General features: G+C 36.2%; 1 protein-coding gene across 2 annotated transcripts in view; it reads right to left on the bottom strand.

The window, feature by feature from the left end:
* The window catches only part of CDH18 (cadherin 18), a 331059-nt gene that overhangs the window by 79251 nt on the left and 236090 nt on the right, over positions 1-15718 (bottom strand). For both annotated transcript variants that reach the window (XM_028097979.2, XM_028097980.2), the window contains one exon: positions 8034-8221. In XM_028097979.2, the coding sequence (XP_027953780.1) occupies positions 8034-8221 (188 nt within the window). The remainder of the gene's footprint in view (positions 1-8033; positions 8222-15718) is intronic.

Genomic DNA, 15718 nt, shown 5'->3' with positions numbered 1-15718 from the left:
TCTATTGGTCTGTTAGGTTTTTGTGTTAATGCATTAGTTTCTGAGGACTGCCACAACAAATTACCACAAAGTAGATGGCTTGACACAACATAAATTTATTCTCTCACCATTCTGGGGACAGAGCCTGAAATTTGGCTGACCTGACCTTTCTCTGGGCTTTAGAGAATATAACCCGTTCCTCACCTGTTCCAATTTCTGCGGCTGCCCTGGCTTTCCTGAGGAAGAAGACATTTCCAGCATGGTTGGGAATTCAATTTACATTCTAATTCAACCACTTATAGGATGAGACCCCAGGTTTGGTGTTCAGAAATTTCCACTCTGCCACTATGGGCCATAAAGATTTCTTCAGGAAAGACATAGATTTCAGGTAACTTGTGCCACAACTATACTGGTTAGATGATGTATTCCCCAATATAATATTTCCTCATATTTAATGTTCAAAATTGTTTGCCTGTGATCTCCACACTTAAAGGACAACGCAGTTAAATATAAAGCCCTTTACTCACATTTATTTTACTTAGTATCTGCTACATATTTCTCCATTCATGCCTAAATGTAATTTCCCATGCAAAGTTTTTCCTGACCCTTCTTCATCTTTGAAAAATTGGCCCTCTTATCTGTGAGCTCATAATAATTTAAGTAAACCTGTACCATTAGCATTTGACATCTTGTATTATAATAATGTTTCACATCTACTCAGTTTTCTCTAAGAGAAAGAATATTATCTAATTCATCTTCATATTGAAGGTATCTGGCATAATTCCTAGTACATGGTGGGTGATTAATAGCTCTTCCTCCATCTCAAACATAGCTGTATTTAGAGTACAGAAAAGTACTTCTACATGGTTTATATTTGAAGGATGAAAAATTCTGTATTATTTCTAAAATATGCACAGCTGACACCTATGTGTGACCTAAACAATTAACATATACTAACTCATTTAATCATCACAGTGCTTCCATGACTTATAATTGCTTCCCATTTACAAATGAGAAAATCGAGGCACAGAACAGTTAAACTTGCCCGGGAGCAGCAACCAGTAAGTGGTATACATGGGATCTGATTTCAGGCTGTGGGACTCTATAGACTGTGCCCCTAAGCACTATGCTATATATAAACTGCCTGAAATCTTTAGCACATAAACAATGTAGTATAACATTCCAACTTGGTGACTGAAGATGAACAGATTTTTAGTGGAATATAATGTCCTCACCATGAAAAGATACATTTACACATCTTTTCAAGTCTTTGCTATAATACTGAAAATGAATTGATAACTTCATTAATTATAATTTTATTAATTCTGGCTACCAGAACTCTGAGTGCCTTTATAATTTCCTTGATTCACAGACTCACAGAGCTAAGAAACTTAAATGCTTTTCGCACAAAATCCTCTCTCTCTTCTGTCCCTGCTAGAAGAGCTTATTCTGGTATAATTTTAACTTCCCCAGCCACTGGGGCTTCTCTTACTTTTCCTTAATTACTGCTCAATATCCTAATGCAGTTCACTGTCAATGAGTTGGCTCCAATTTTCATTTTAAATTTTAGTTTCTTAATTTCATCCTATTACTCCTAGTAATTACTTTTACATATCATTGCTCTCTCTAACTTATAAAATAACACTTTTCCCTCTTTAATATTAACACATTTCACATTACTGTAGATACTTATAACTCCCATCAATCATTTTCCAGCCAGCTCTACATATATGGGACTTAACTGTTTCTCATTAATCACTTCTAGTTTTCATTAAATCATACTGGTATATTCTTCCTCTGGACTTATATAACCAACATAAGTAGAAAGATGTTGAAAACAGAATTCAGCCAAGTTGCTCTATGAATCCATTCTTCTGGGAGTTCGAGAAGGTCCTAAAATTCTTTCTTTCTTTTTTTCCTTTTTCTTTTCCTTTTTTTTTCCAGTAATAAGAGAAGAGACTCCTTATGACCTCACCTTGGTCCAATTTCTATATTGCACTTTCATCTAGGTTTTATAATGCAAAAATGGGAAGATAATAATGGAATTGAGAGCAATATTTTAATACATGCAAATGTCACTTTAATCACTCCACAAAATGGCCAAATTCTGGAATAGTAACTGATATTATTAATTTTTGCTTTCTGAAAAAAAGTGTATTTTTAAATGACAGCATTTTGCCAAAACATGAGGAAAATGGCATGGGTTTGAATAATGTTTCTTCAGTTAGATTTTCTTACTATGCCCTGGTTTGTGTCCTTGTCAAAGATCTTTCCTGGATGGTAGATGTTCTGTGGAAACTAGAACACGTGTATAAGCTTTCTTGTTATAAATTTCTCTGTGCAAAAGAGTATAATGTTCATTCTATGTGTGTAATTCTAAAGATATTGATACAAATAAAAATGTTTGCTTACTGTCATTTGAAGACTGTAAGAATAAATGAGACATTTTAATTTCAAATAACAAATACACATATATTTTATAATATATATAAAGTATATTTATATATTGTTTATATATATTTTTATACAAGCAATGTGCGTGTGTATTTCCATATGCCCACACATGTGAAAACTTACCAATAATCTATCAATATGAATAGCTTAACTTATCAGGATGTTTCAACAGGTTACCAATTTCCAACTAATGTACTAAATTATATTATAGAAATACATGTGTAAAAAACAGTCAACTGGGGTGCCTGAGTGGCTCAGTCATTAGGCATCTGCCTTCGGCTCAGGTCATGATCCCAGGGTCCTGGGTTTGAGTCCTGCATCGGGCTCCCTGCTCTGCAGGAAGCCTGGTTCTCCCTCTCCCATTCCCCCTGCTTGTGTTCCCTCTCTCACTGTCTCTCTCTGTCAAATAAATAAAAATAAAAATAAACAGTCAACTAACATCCAAAGTAGTTTCAACTGGTCTCCATCACTTCATGGCTATCCCTATATATGAGAGGTAAGAACAAAGTTACCCCAAAGTAGTTTTCTGTCAAAAATCATTTCAAATCTAGTGATAGATTTCACTGAATTGAAATGTGGACTCCTCTCTTTAACTTCTGGTTGAGCAGGAGAACTACTTTCCAGATATTAGACCCTTATAAGAATAAAAATAGCAGCTTGGATGAGTTTTTTAATAATAAAATCCCTAGTGAATGTTCAGTTCAGTTTTTGTAAATAGTTCATTAGAATTAGAAACCTATTTTTTTAAGATTTTTTTTCTTTATTTTAGAAAGAAAGAGAGAAAGAGAGAGAGGGTGACTGCGGGGGGCGGGGGCAGGCAGAGGGAGAGAGGGAGAGAAGTCTTAAGTAGACTCTGAGCTGAGTGTGGAGTCCCAACTTGGGGCTCGATTCCAGGACTCCGAGATCATGACCTGAGTCAAAACCAAGTCAAACGCTTAACCGACTGTACCACCCATGTGCCCCAGAAACCTATTTCTTCTTAAGAACAAAGTATGTTCATGTGTTTGTCTTTGTGGGCATTTGCAATAGGGTGGGATGTCTTATTCATGGCACTTTGTGGCTCAGAGCCCAAAAACTTTACAATCCAATGGCCAGAACAATCTGATTTTTTTTCTATCAGTCAGTGCAAAGGTATACTAAAGAAAAATTCAATAAAAATAATCCACTAAACAACCAAAAATGTGGTTATTTGGAATAGATCTAGTATGGTTATAATTGAGCATATTTCATATTTTTCTTTCTTAGAATTAGCTTAAACTTTACAAAAATACTTCTATAAATTTTTATGTTTAGTCTGTGGTCCATTTCAAATCAGTTGTTAAAAAAATGATAGCAGTCTTTTTACACAGTGAACAGTATGAAGCTTAAAAATAATACAAAGTTTTCAGTTGTAAAAATATTTAGCAAGCATTGGTGAAAGATACACTTATAGCATACATATCCATGGAAATTATCAGTGCATTCACAGTGAATTTATTAGAATAAGGTCTTTCTACTCTATCAGATCTAGCAGATTTAAGAGGGATCTAGAATTGTTACATTTTCTATTGTGAGAAATTAGTGAAATGCCTACTCTGATATGTAAAATAGAAAAGATAAACCAGAGAAGGATATTTGTGACTGATATGTACCTGGAAATATTGAACTACAAAGATAATATTAAACTTGAACTTTGAAAAAAATCTTCTTTTAGAGGAGAGGGAAAGAGAAGTAGATTCCCAAAAAACATGAATAACAACATGCATATGTGATATAATATACACAGAATATTACTTTTTATGTGCTTACGGTGAACTGGGTAACATTAAATAAAGGAGGGCACAATAATAACTACATGGAGTGATCTGAAAAGTGTAATTAAAACTTGGTACAATTAGAGGGAAAAAGGAAGACAAGGAGAAAAGTAGAAATTGAGGTATTATTGGAATTTTTCGGCAGACACAGCTTAGATCACAATTTTCACATTTTTATCCATTTTTTAGTAATCACCTTGTAAAGTGCTTTAATAAGAAAACAGCAGATTCAAAGACTTGAAATAATGCCATAGATCTTACAATGGCAGGACCAAAATTTGTATTTCCTTTGATAGTAAAGATCCTTAATTTCCACCACTCTTCATTGACTTGAAGACCAAGTTTAAGTGTTTTTGGCTTAAGATAATAGACACTGTCTTTGTGTTTAATACATCTGAAAAAAGAAAATGATATTACAGATGGCATTTGCTGAAAGTCAGGAGAGCCAATAGGGTTGGATCTTTGAATTAAAAAAAAAATGGAACAAGTACTATAAAGAGTGCAAATTGATATGGAGTCCACAGGAAGAGAATCTGAGAAAGGCTGCTAAGAAGCCTGCATCTTTAGCTACAGAGGTTTCTGCCAGAGGAAAGAGGGCATCGACTTGCATTCATCTTTTTTTCCCCCCTTTCCATCCAGTCAGACTCCATTAAACAATGAATGAAAGTTATCAAAGTGTATTTACAATGTACCACACCATGGACTGGTGAATTCAACCTGGCAATTTTCTGATAAAGGAATGATACAGACAGGAATGGGCCGATGCTCTGCAAGCCGATTTAGAAAGCAGTGCTGATTTTGATCTCTGGGGAGATAAGCAGTTCTGCCTTGCAGGCTAAGGTGAGCTGCATTAGAAGATTAAATAAGGGACAGATTTTAAAAGACTGTTTGATCCATTTCCTGCAACTGGAATGAGTACCTCTTTTTTTTTTTTTTTGTAGGATTTTATTTATTTGAGATAGAGTGAGAATGCGAGCAAGAGAAAGAAAGAGAGGGAAAGAAAACAGGAGCGGGGGAGGGGGAGGGCAGAGGCAGAGGGAGAAGTAGACTTTCCACTGAGCAGGGAGCCCAATTTGGGGCTTGATCCCAGGGCGCGGGGATCATGACCTCAGCCGAAGGCAGACGCTTAATTGACTGAGCCACCCAGGAGCCCCTGAATGAGTACCCCTGAATAAGTTACATAGTTTATTTTTCAAATTTCAATTATTTAAAACATATGACATATAGTAATGGAAGTAACTCAGATTAACAATCTTAATCTGAAGGATTCAAAAATTAGATGAATGCAAACATGAAAGCATCTTGGAAGAAGTGCAGACTACAGGGGCACCTGGGTGGTGCAGTCATTAAGCATGATCCCAGGGTCCTGGGATCCAGCCCTGCACCTGGCTCCCTGCTCAGCAGGAAGCCTGCTTCTCCCTCTCCCACTCCCCCTGCTTGTGTTCCCTCTCTAGCTGTCTCTCTCTCTCTGTCAAATAAATAAAATCTTAAAAAAAAAAAAAAGAAGTGCAGACTATATCAAAAAATAAATTCATGGAAAAACAGTGAAAGAAAATTTGAACTCATTAATTGTGGAGATTATTTTGAGTATATTCTCACTACCATTTACACAATTGAAATAATTATCATCTTGAAAATAACTATTGTATGTTAATTAAATATATGTGCACGCATATGCACACAAACCATTTTGCTTTTGTTTTTCACAACCACCATCAAATTAACTGAGGCCATGTAGGGTGGTAAAATTCCCATTGTTCTTAATCCCATGATATATACTGGGATGTATTTCAGATCCTTTATGTAGTCAAACCATCCATCACCCTCACTTTTTGCAAATATGTTGTAACTTCCCACTTTATAAAGACCATAGTTCTCAATAAGCAAGAACTGCTCCCCTCTCCCACCTTCCCCACACCAGCTGGATCATTGCAAACTTACCAGCAACCATTTACTTTGCACTTCTATTTGATTTTCTCAAGAAAAGAGCCATATCATCATGGGTTGTTTCTTTCTACCTGTGATCAAGATCCTATACAGTGTCATCTTTACCCCAGTCCATCTTTTTAAATCAATTATCCCCTCTTTAGTATGCTCAGTTTCTTGTCTCTATTGACTTTTACTCATCTGCATAGAGACACACATTCAGTCTCTCACCTTACAACCAAAATCCTCATTTTATCATATTCTCATTTATTTGTTTATTTTGTTTTTTTTTTAAAGTTTTTCTTCAAAGATTGCATTTATTTATTTGAGAGAGAGAGTGTGTGAGAGAGAGAGTGCATGAGCAGGAGGAGGGGCAAAGAGAGAGGGACAAGCAGACTCCCCACTGAGCAGGGAGCCCAAGCAGGGCTCAATCCCAGGACCCTGAGGTGACCTGAGCTGAAGTCAGATGCTTAACTTACTGAGCCATCCAGGTGCCCCTCTCATTTCTCATTACAATCTCAGGAAAGAAAGATTAAAATGACAAAGTATTTTAGGTGAAGACATCAATATTTTACATAGACTAGTGATGACTACTGTTCTGTAATATTTAAACACTCTAAAATCTACTTTGCAGATCCCTTTTGTAGCATCTAAAAAACAAATTAATCCTCAATTTTAATATAAAATTATTTTTATTATAAGAATTAATAAAATTTTATAGAGTTCAAATAGAAAAATATATACAAAACACACAAGTAAATAATTATGTAGATAGCTAGATGATAGATGGATAGATGGATGGATGGATGGATAGAGAAATGGATAGATAGATAAACAGATGATGGATTCACTTCAGTATCTACAGTAGCACATCAGGATAAAATTTCTCAGCCTGTGTTCTGAATACATTCTACAGTAGAATCATTGAGAGTATTTATTAAAAAGTCTAATTCCTCAGCTCCACTTCAGTCTTTCTGAAAAAAATATATGAAGGTAAAGTCCAGAGATCTGAATGTTACTAGATTTCCAAGCTGAAATCATTCAACATTCAAGACATACCGCATTAGGACTTATGTTGAAATCCTTCTTTGTTAATTTTCTATGTTCTACTACATTTTTACAAGGACATAAACATATTGTACTCTAAAATCAAAAAGGTGATAGATAGATTTAGTCCAATGACAAATTCTTAGCAAGAAAAAAGAGTCAGGAGGACGTTAATGGTTCCGCTAAAGCTGTCCTGATGAATCCATGACTGTCAAACAAAACGCTGTCTCCCAGTGAGTGTTAGCTAACATGATGAAGATTTTTACATTGGTTAGAAAAGTCTCTTAATGATACTTAGATTAGTAAAACATAGGGGAGTGGCATTAATAGAAATGACAATCATGATAAAGCTGTTATCTGAAAACAAAGACGGCAAGCACATTCACAGTATATTCTACATCAGATCTTCCCACCATTAAAAAAAATGTATTTTCTAAGAGGGGCTCCAAAGAGACAGACATAGCCATAATTAAAATGTAACTACATCAGGGCGCCTGGGTGGCTCAGTCGGTTAAGTGACTGCCTTCGGCTCAGGTTATGATCCTGGAGTCCCGGGATCGAGTCCCGCATCGGGCTCCCTGCTCAGCGGGGAGTCTGCTTCTCCCTCTGACCTTCTTCCCTCTCATGTTCTCTCTCTACCATTCTCGCTCTCAATAAATAAATAAAAAAAAATCTTTAAAAAAATTAAAAAAATGAAATAAAATGTAACTACATCTTAAAGAGGAAATATTTATCATTTTAATGACCTGACAATATAGACTATTGACACCAACATGGATCATTCATGGAAAAACGACTGAATTGCTTAAATCAGAGAAAGTATGTTCTTTTTACCTTCTTTAAAGAAAGTATCCCTTCTCTGGTCTCCTTGTCCGTGGAGATGGAGAATATCCCAATACCATCACCATTAATGATAGAGTATGTCATGTCAGCATTTGAACCAGTGTCTGCATCATTCGCTTTGATTTTCCCAACAGCTGAACCAACTTGAGCTGACTCAGGAACATACAGTTGATAGTGCTCTGAAAAATATTTCATATTAAAATCATTTGATGGTAATATCGTTCACAAAAAAGTTTTACAAGAAAAAGACATGAAAATGTTTAGACCACACACTCAAACATTGTATTAAGTCATATAGAAAATATTAAAATGGATTTTAAATATTAGTAAATTGCTTAGTAGTGAAATACTAGGTTTACATAAACTTTAAAATATATGCAAAATAACCTATATAAAAATAATTTGTAGATATCTTAATATAAAGTATTTTATTAGCTCTACATCCCTAGGGAACAGAAAAAAAGGTAAGGAGATCAAATGTGTGTTCTTATGTTGAGCAAAAACTAAATTAGTCAAGTATTTCTTGCATTTCTCCTTCCATACAGCATGTGAAATTGCATTTCTCCTTCCATAAGCATGTGAAATTAAAATATTTCTCTTTCCATAAGCATGTGAAATTAAAATATAAGAGTTTGAAAACCTGAAATTCAAAACTTGAAATTCAAAGTGAAAACAAAGAAAAGAATATAGCATACCTATAAATATGATTATTATTCTGATCAATAAACTTCAGTTTAGTGAAATGTATAAGCCATGACAGAGAGAGTAAATGTGTTTATGCATTTAATTGCCATGTATTCCAGGTCAGCTTCTGGAAAGAATTTAAAGTGGTTTTATAATAAAGTCATAAATAAAATAAAATTATTAAAATTAATAAAATGATGACTAAGTTAAAGAATGAGAAAAATAAATATAACTACATGGGATGATGTAGTATTTGTGATTGACCTAATTTTTACACTATATATATTAAAACACTATTGATTATATAAACTTCATGATCTGATATGCAAAAATATATTTTTCAGTATGTCCTGATATTAAATGTTTACACTGAACAATTTAAAAATTTTCAAAGTTTGTCCTGATACTAAATTTCTTCAGAGAGAGCTCATAGAACTTTCCTTATAGAAACTTATGAAAGAGGGCGCCTGGGTGGCTCAGTTGGTTAAGCAACTGCCTTCGGCTCAGGTCATGATCCTGGAGTCCCGGGATCGAGTCCCACATTGGGCTCCCTGCTCAGCGGGGAGTCTGCTTCTCCCTCTGACCCTCCCCCCTCTCATGTGCTCTCTCTCTCTCATTCTCTCTGTCTCAAATAAATAAATAAAATAAAAAAAAAGAAACTTATGAAAGAGATATTAAGAAGCATGAATGGCCATGTCGTCACCAACTTTTTTATTGACAAATTAGAAACATATCTAATAAAACAACTTATTTGTTATAGCAAATCTCAAAGAACAATGTAAATAACAGGAACTGTGAATTAAAATATAATTGTATAAGAGTTTCAACCAAGACTAAATGAATGGTGATTTAACATTCTGCATGGATATAATTAAACTATACAGATAAGTAAATATGGAGCCTGTATGAAAATAATTTCCTTAAGCCAATATTTTGTTAGTTATGGTATGATAATATTTTTTTAAGTTAATATATCTGGTAAATGTATGGAGTACTCTAATTTACTTCTAAAGATAGAATTGTATGTTTTAAAGTTCTATATGTGGATACCAGGGATTGATTTATGTATTTGTGTTTATTCATTATTCAACAAAGATTTTTCCCAGTTTTCCTCTATAAACATTTGAGGTGCTGCCTGGCATTAGTTTTTAGTTCAACAAACCTCACCAACTTAACATTTCCTGGGTAGACCACCCTCTTCTATGAAACACATATCTCCTAACCTTAATCATGTGTTTTTATCAGGATTTGTCATATTGCTAAACACTCTACCACTCTTGATATATTTAATTGACCTGTGAAGAGCATAAGGCCCCAATTTTTACAGGACCCCCCCCATTCTGCTTGCAGCTGATTTGTGAAAGAGTAGGCAGTTAACTAACAATGATCCAAAGAGTTTACATCTCCCAAAATGTTGGTACTGGAACTAGGAAAGAACTTTAGTCTCTCTCTGGTGGCAAAGCTATGAAATACTGGAAGGGGTTTCTGACGATAGTCATGTTTCCAAAATTCATGTTGAAGTACCTAATCTCAGGGCACAAATTCAGTATCAGAAAGAAGCCATAATTCTCAGAATCTTTTTAAATATCATAATGTTCCTAGGCAGTTACATATAAAATAGGACACTGTTCTGTTAAAAAAAAAAGAGAGAGAAAAAAGAAATTAGAACGTATCTCCTATTTCCCACCACTGAGGTAGAAAGGTTAGGTTGTCAAGTTCCTGGTTGCTAAGGTCTCTAAGTTGCAGCTTAACTTTCCACAACTCTATAAGCTTCCCAAAGGACTCTCAGCTAGTTAAAACTTAAAACTGGGGTGATAGACTTGAAAACAAAAGAAGTCTTAGTTCACAGAAATAAATAAGCAAATCACAGAATTATTATGGTGGTAGTGTTACAAAGAAGGTTGTTTTTACAAAGACAGTTGCAAAAAACTGTATAAGTTGGTCATAAAAGATTCATGTCCCAGGAAACATTTAGGTCACATCTTAAAAGAAGGAGCATATTCCTGGAAGATGATCATGTTCAGGGAAAGAGCTGATATTTGTCGATACATTCTAAGAATTGCAAGTACAAGTAACTCTTCCCCATTCACTATGCCCCATTAGACAAATTAGAATATATTGAGATTAATATTTCAACATTTATACACTTTCCATATAGTTGAGAATTTGTGAATTGTAAAATGTATTCAAAATGTTTCCTAATAACTAGAAAATAGCTGATGGATAAGATTTATTTATAAATCAAAAGAGGTTTAAGATATTTTTTAGAATTTCTAAGGACTGAATGAATAGCCAGGTTCCTAAAAAATGCTATAAATTCTAGGAGAATAAATATGGTGAGGCTCTTTAAGAAAATATATACTGAATATATATATCCAAATTAAAAAAAATAGGAATAGAAGAATGGTACCATGACACAATAAAGGCTATAACAATTAGCTCAGAGCTTAACATCATAGTCAATGATGAAAAATTGAAAACCTTCCTTCTCAGATCTGGATAAAAGCAAGAATGTCCAATCTTTCCACTTCTATCCAACACAGTACTTGAAGTTTTAGCCAGAGAAATTAGAAAGAAAAAAAAATAATAAGAGGAATCCAATTAGAGAGGAAGAAGTAAAATTATTTCTGTTAGCAGATGACAATATCTTATAGGTAGAAATCTTAAAGACTAAAAAAAAAAATTAGAATAAACAAATTCAGTAAAGTTGCAGGATACAAAATCAAAACACAGAAATCAGCTGTGTCTCTGTACACTAACAACAAACTATCCAAAGAGGAAATTCAGAAAACAGTCCAATTTGCAATAACATTAAGAATAACACACTTAAAAAGAAATTTAACCAATGAGGTGAAATGACTGTGTACTAGAAAATATAAAACACTGATGAAAGAAATGAAAGGAGATATGAATAATGGAAAGACATCCTGTGTTTAAGGATTGGAAGACTTAATATTGTTAAAATGTCTATACCACTTAAAACAATCTACAGGTCAACGCTATGGCATTCTAATCACAATTCCAATGGTGTTTTTTCACAGAAATAGAAAAAGAAACTCAGAATATGGAACTACAAAAGACAGAGAATTAATGAAGCAATTGAGAAAAAAGAACAAAACCAGAAGCTTCAAATGTCCTGATTTCAAAATATATTACAAGCCTACAGTATTTAAAACAGTAAGACATAGCATAAAGATACACATAAAACCCAGTGAAACAGAATAGAGAGCCCAGAAGTAAACCCAAGCATGTCAGGCCAGTTGACTTTTGATAAGAGTGCCAAGGCTAGGGGAAGGAAAGATGGTGGAGGAGTAGGGGACCCTATTTCAACTGGTCCCCAGAATTGAGCTGGATATCTACCAGACCACTCTGAGCAGCCATGAAACCAGCCTGAGATGTAAGAAGATCTTTATCTCTACAAACAGAATATTGCAGGTGGTTCGTTTCAAGGTACAAGTGGGGAGCCGTGATTCCACGGGCAGATACTGGAGGATAAACAGCACTGGGAGGGAGCCTGGCCGTGGGGACCCTACAGAGCCGGTAAGCGACACCCTCACTCGTTGGGGACAGGGCACAGACTCGACTGGTAGCGGCAGGGAAAGGACTTTAGGGCAGCCCCTGGGACAGAAACCCCGAGTGGTGGGATCACGTGCCTGCGAACTGGGGGCGGCTGGCGGGGTTTTAGAAGCACAAAGGGCAGAGATGTGCTGCAACCTGGAGGTAGGCCTGGGGGCGCTGCAGAGGGGCACACAACCCAGGCCACTGCAGTTTATAGTAGCACGGACAAAAATGGAGACAGTGTGGCCTGGAGAGCTCACCGAAGAAGAGACTGCGGTCTCTGTGCTCTAAGACAGAGGGTTGGAAACGGTCTCTTCTGCTCTGACACGTGGAAGAGACACGGAAAGCCGCTAGGGAAAGCCACCAGAGAACAAAAGCCCCCAAAACTGATTCCTACTGAGCCCATCCCCTGCCAGAGGGGGGCAGGGCAACTCCGCCCAAACAGGGTTGTCTGAGTAACAGCTCAGCAGGCCCTTCCCCCAGAAGACAGGCTGGTAAAACAAGAGGCCAGCAACCCTAAGGTCCCTAGAAAACAGGTGCATCTTGCTTGGGTTTTGGTCAATAATTTGCATTCTATACATTCCCTCAAACACCCATCAACAGAATGACTAGGAGGAGGACCCCCCCAAAATAGAAAAGACTCAGAGATTATGACTTATGCTGCAGATTTACAAATGGATGCAGATATAACCAAGATGTTGGAGATGGAATTCAGGCTAGCAATTGTGAAGACAATGGCTACAATAGAGAAATCAATTAATGGCAACATTAATTTTCTCTAAGGGCAGAAATGAAAGCTGAATTGGCAGAACTTAAAAATGCTATCAATGAGATCCAATCCAATCTAGATAATCTAACAGCTAGGGCAACTGAGGCAGAAGAATGAATAAGCGACCTGGAAGACAATATCATAGATAAAAAGGGAAAAGAGGAGGCCAGGGAAAAACAACTCAGAATCCATGAAAATAGAATCAGAGAAATAAGTGACACCATGAAGCATTCCAATGTCAGAATAATTGGAATCCCGGAGGGAGTGGAGAGAGAGAGAGGACTAGAAGATGTATTTGAGCAAATTGTAGCTGAGAACTTCTCTAATCTGGGGAATGAAACAAACATTCACATCCTAGAGGCAGAGAGGACCCCTTCCAAGATCAAGGAAAACAGGCCAACACCCCGGCATGTAATAGTAAAACTTGCAAATCTTAGAACCAAGGAAACCATCTTAAGGGCAGTTAGGGGGAAGAGATTCCTTATGTACAAAGGGAGGAACATCAGAATAACATCAGACCTATCCACAGAGACCTGGAAAGCCAGAAAGGCCAGGCAAGACATATTCAGGGTACTAAACGAGAAGAACATGCACTCAAGAATACTTTATCTGGCAAGGCTGTCATTTAGAATGGATGGAGAGATGCAGAGCTTCCAAGACTGGCAGAAACTGAAGGAATATGTGACCACTAAGCCGGCCCTGCAAGAAATATTAAGGGGTGTTCTATAAAAGGAGAAAGACCTCAAGAGTGATATACAACAGAAATTTAAAGGGACAATCTATAAAAACAACATCTTCACAGGCAACATGATGACAATTAATTCATATTTTTCAATAATCACTCTCAACGTGAATGGCCTAAATGTTCCCATAAAATGGCACAGGGTTGCAGATTGGATAAAAAGACAGGACCCATCCATATGCTGCCTACAAGAGACTCATTTTGAACCTAAAGATACATCCAGACTGAAAGTAAAGAGTTGGAGATCCATCTTCCATGCCAGCAGACCTCTAAAGAAAGCTGGGGTAGCGATTCTTATATCAGACAAATTAGATTTTAAACTAAAAATCTGTAATTAGAGACACAGAAGGACACTATGTCATTCTTAAAGGGTCTATCCGACCAGAAGACCTAACAATTGTAAATATCTATGCCCCCAACATGGGAGCAGCCATCTACATAAGCTAACTATTAACCAAATAAAGAGTCATATTGATAACAATACGTTAATTGTAGAAGACCTCAATACTCCACTCCCAGCAATGGACAGATCATCTAAGCAGAAAATCAACAAGGAAACGAGCTTTGAATGATACACTGGACCAGATGGACCTCATAGATATTTACAGAACATTCCACCCTAAAACAACAGAATACTCATTCTTCTCGAGCGCACATGGAACTTTCTCCAAAATAGACCACGTACTGGGTCACAAATCAGGTCTCAACAGATACCAAAAGAATGTGATTATTCCCTGCATATTCTCAGACCACAATGCTCTAAAACTGGAACTCAATCACAAGAAAAAATTTGGCAGACATTCAAACACTTGGAAGCTAAAGACCACTCTGCTCAAGAAAGTTTGGGTCAACCAGGAAATCAAAGAAGAACTTAAACAATTCATGGAAATCAATGAGAATGAAAACACATCAGTCCAAAACCTATGGGATACCCCAAAGGCGGTCCTAAAGGGGAAATACATAGCCATCCAAGCCTCACTCAAAAAAATAGAAAAATCCTGAATTCACCAACTAACTCTACACCTTAAAGAACTAGAGAAAAAGCAACAAAAGATGCCTAAGCCACGCATTAGAAGAGAAATAATTAAAATTAAAGCAGAGATCAATGAATTAGAAACCAGAAACACAGGAGATCAGATCAACGACACTAGAAGTTGGTTCTTTGAAAGAATTAATAAGATAAATAAACCACTGGCAAGACTTATCCAAAAGAAAAGAGAAAGGACCCAAATTAATAAAATTATGAATGAAAGGGGAGAGATCACGACTAACACCAAGGAAATAGAAACAATTATTGGAAATTATTACCAACAACTATACGCCAATAAACTGAGCAATCTGGATGAAATGGAGGCCTTCCTGGAAACCTATAAGCTGCCAAGACTGAAATCGAAAGAAAATGACAACCTGAATAGACCAACAATCAGTAACGAGATTGAAGCAGTGATTAAAAGCCTCCAAAAAACAAGAGTCCAGGGCCTTATGGATTCCCTGGGGAATTCTACCAAACATTCAAAGAAGAAATAATACCTATTCTCCTGAAGCTGTTTCAAAAAATAGAAACAGAAGGAAAACTTCCAAACTCATTCTATGAGGCCAGGATTACCTTAATCGGCAAACCAGGTAAAGACCCCATCCAAAAGGAGAATTTCAGACTGATATCCCTGATGAATATGGATTGCAAAATCCTCAACAAAATCCTAGCTAATAGGATCCAACAATACATTAAAAGGATCATCCACCAAGACCAAATGGGATTTATCCCCAGGATGCAAGGTGGTTCAACATTCGCAAATCAATCAATGTGATAGAACACATTAATAAGAGGAGGGAGAAGAACCATATGGTCCTCTCAATTGATGCAGAAAAGGCATTTCACAACATACAACATCCTTTCCTGATTAAAACTCTTCAGAGTATAGG

This window comes from Eumetopias jubatus, unplaced genomic scaffold, assembly GCF_037043125.1.
Source record: "Eumetopias jubatus isolate StellerSeaLion01/CBP00866 unplaced genomic scaffold, mEumJub1_p1.0 scaffold_5, whole genome shotgun sequence".
In the NCBI taxonomy this organism is placed as follows: Eukaryota; Metazoa; Chordata; class Mammalia; order Carnivora; family Otariidae; genus Eumetopias; species Eumetopias jubatus.
This window is presented reverse-complemented; position numbering and strand designations above follow the sequence as displayed.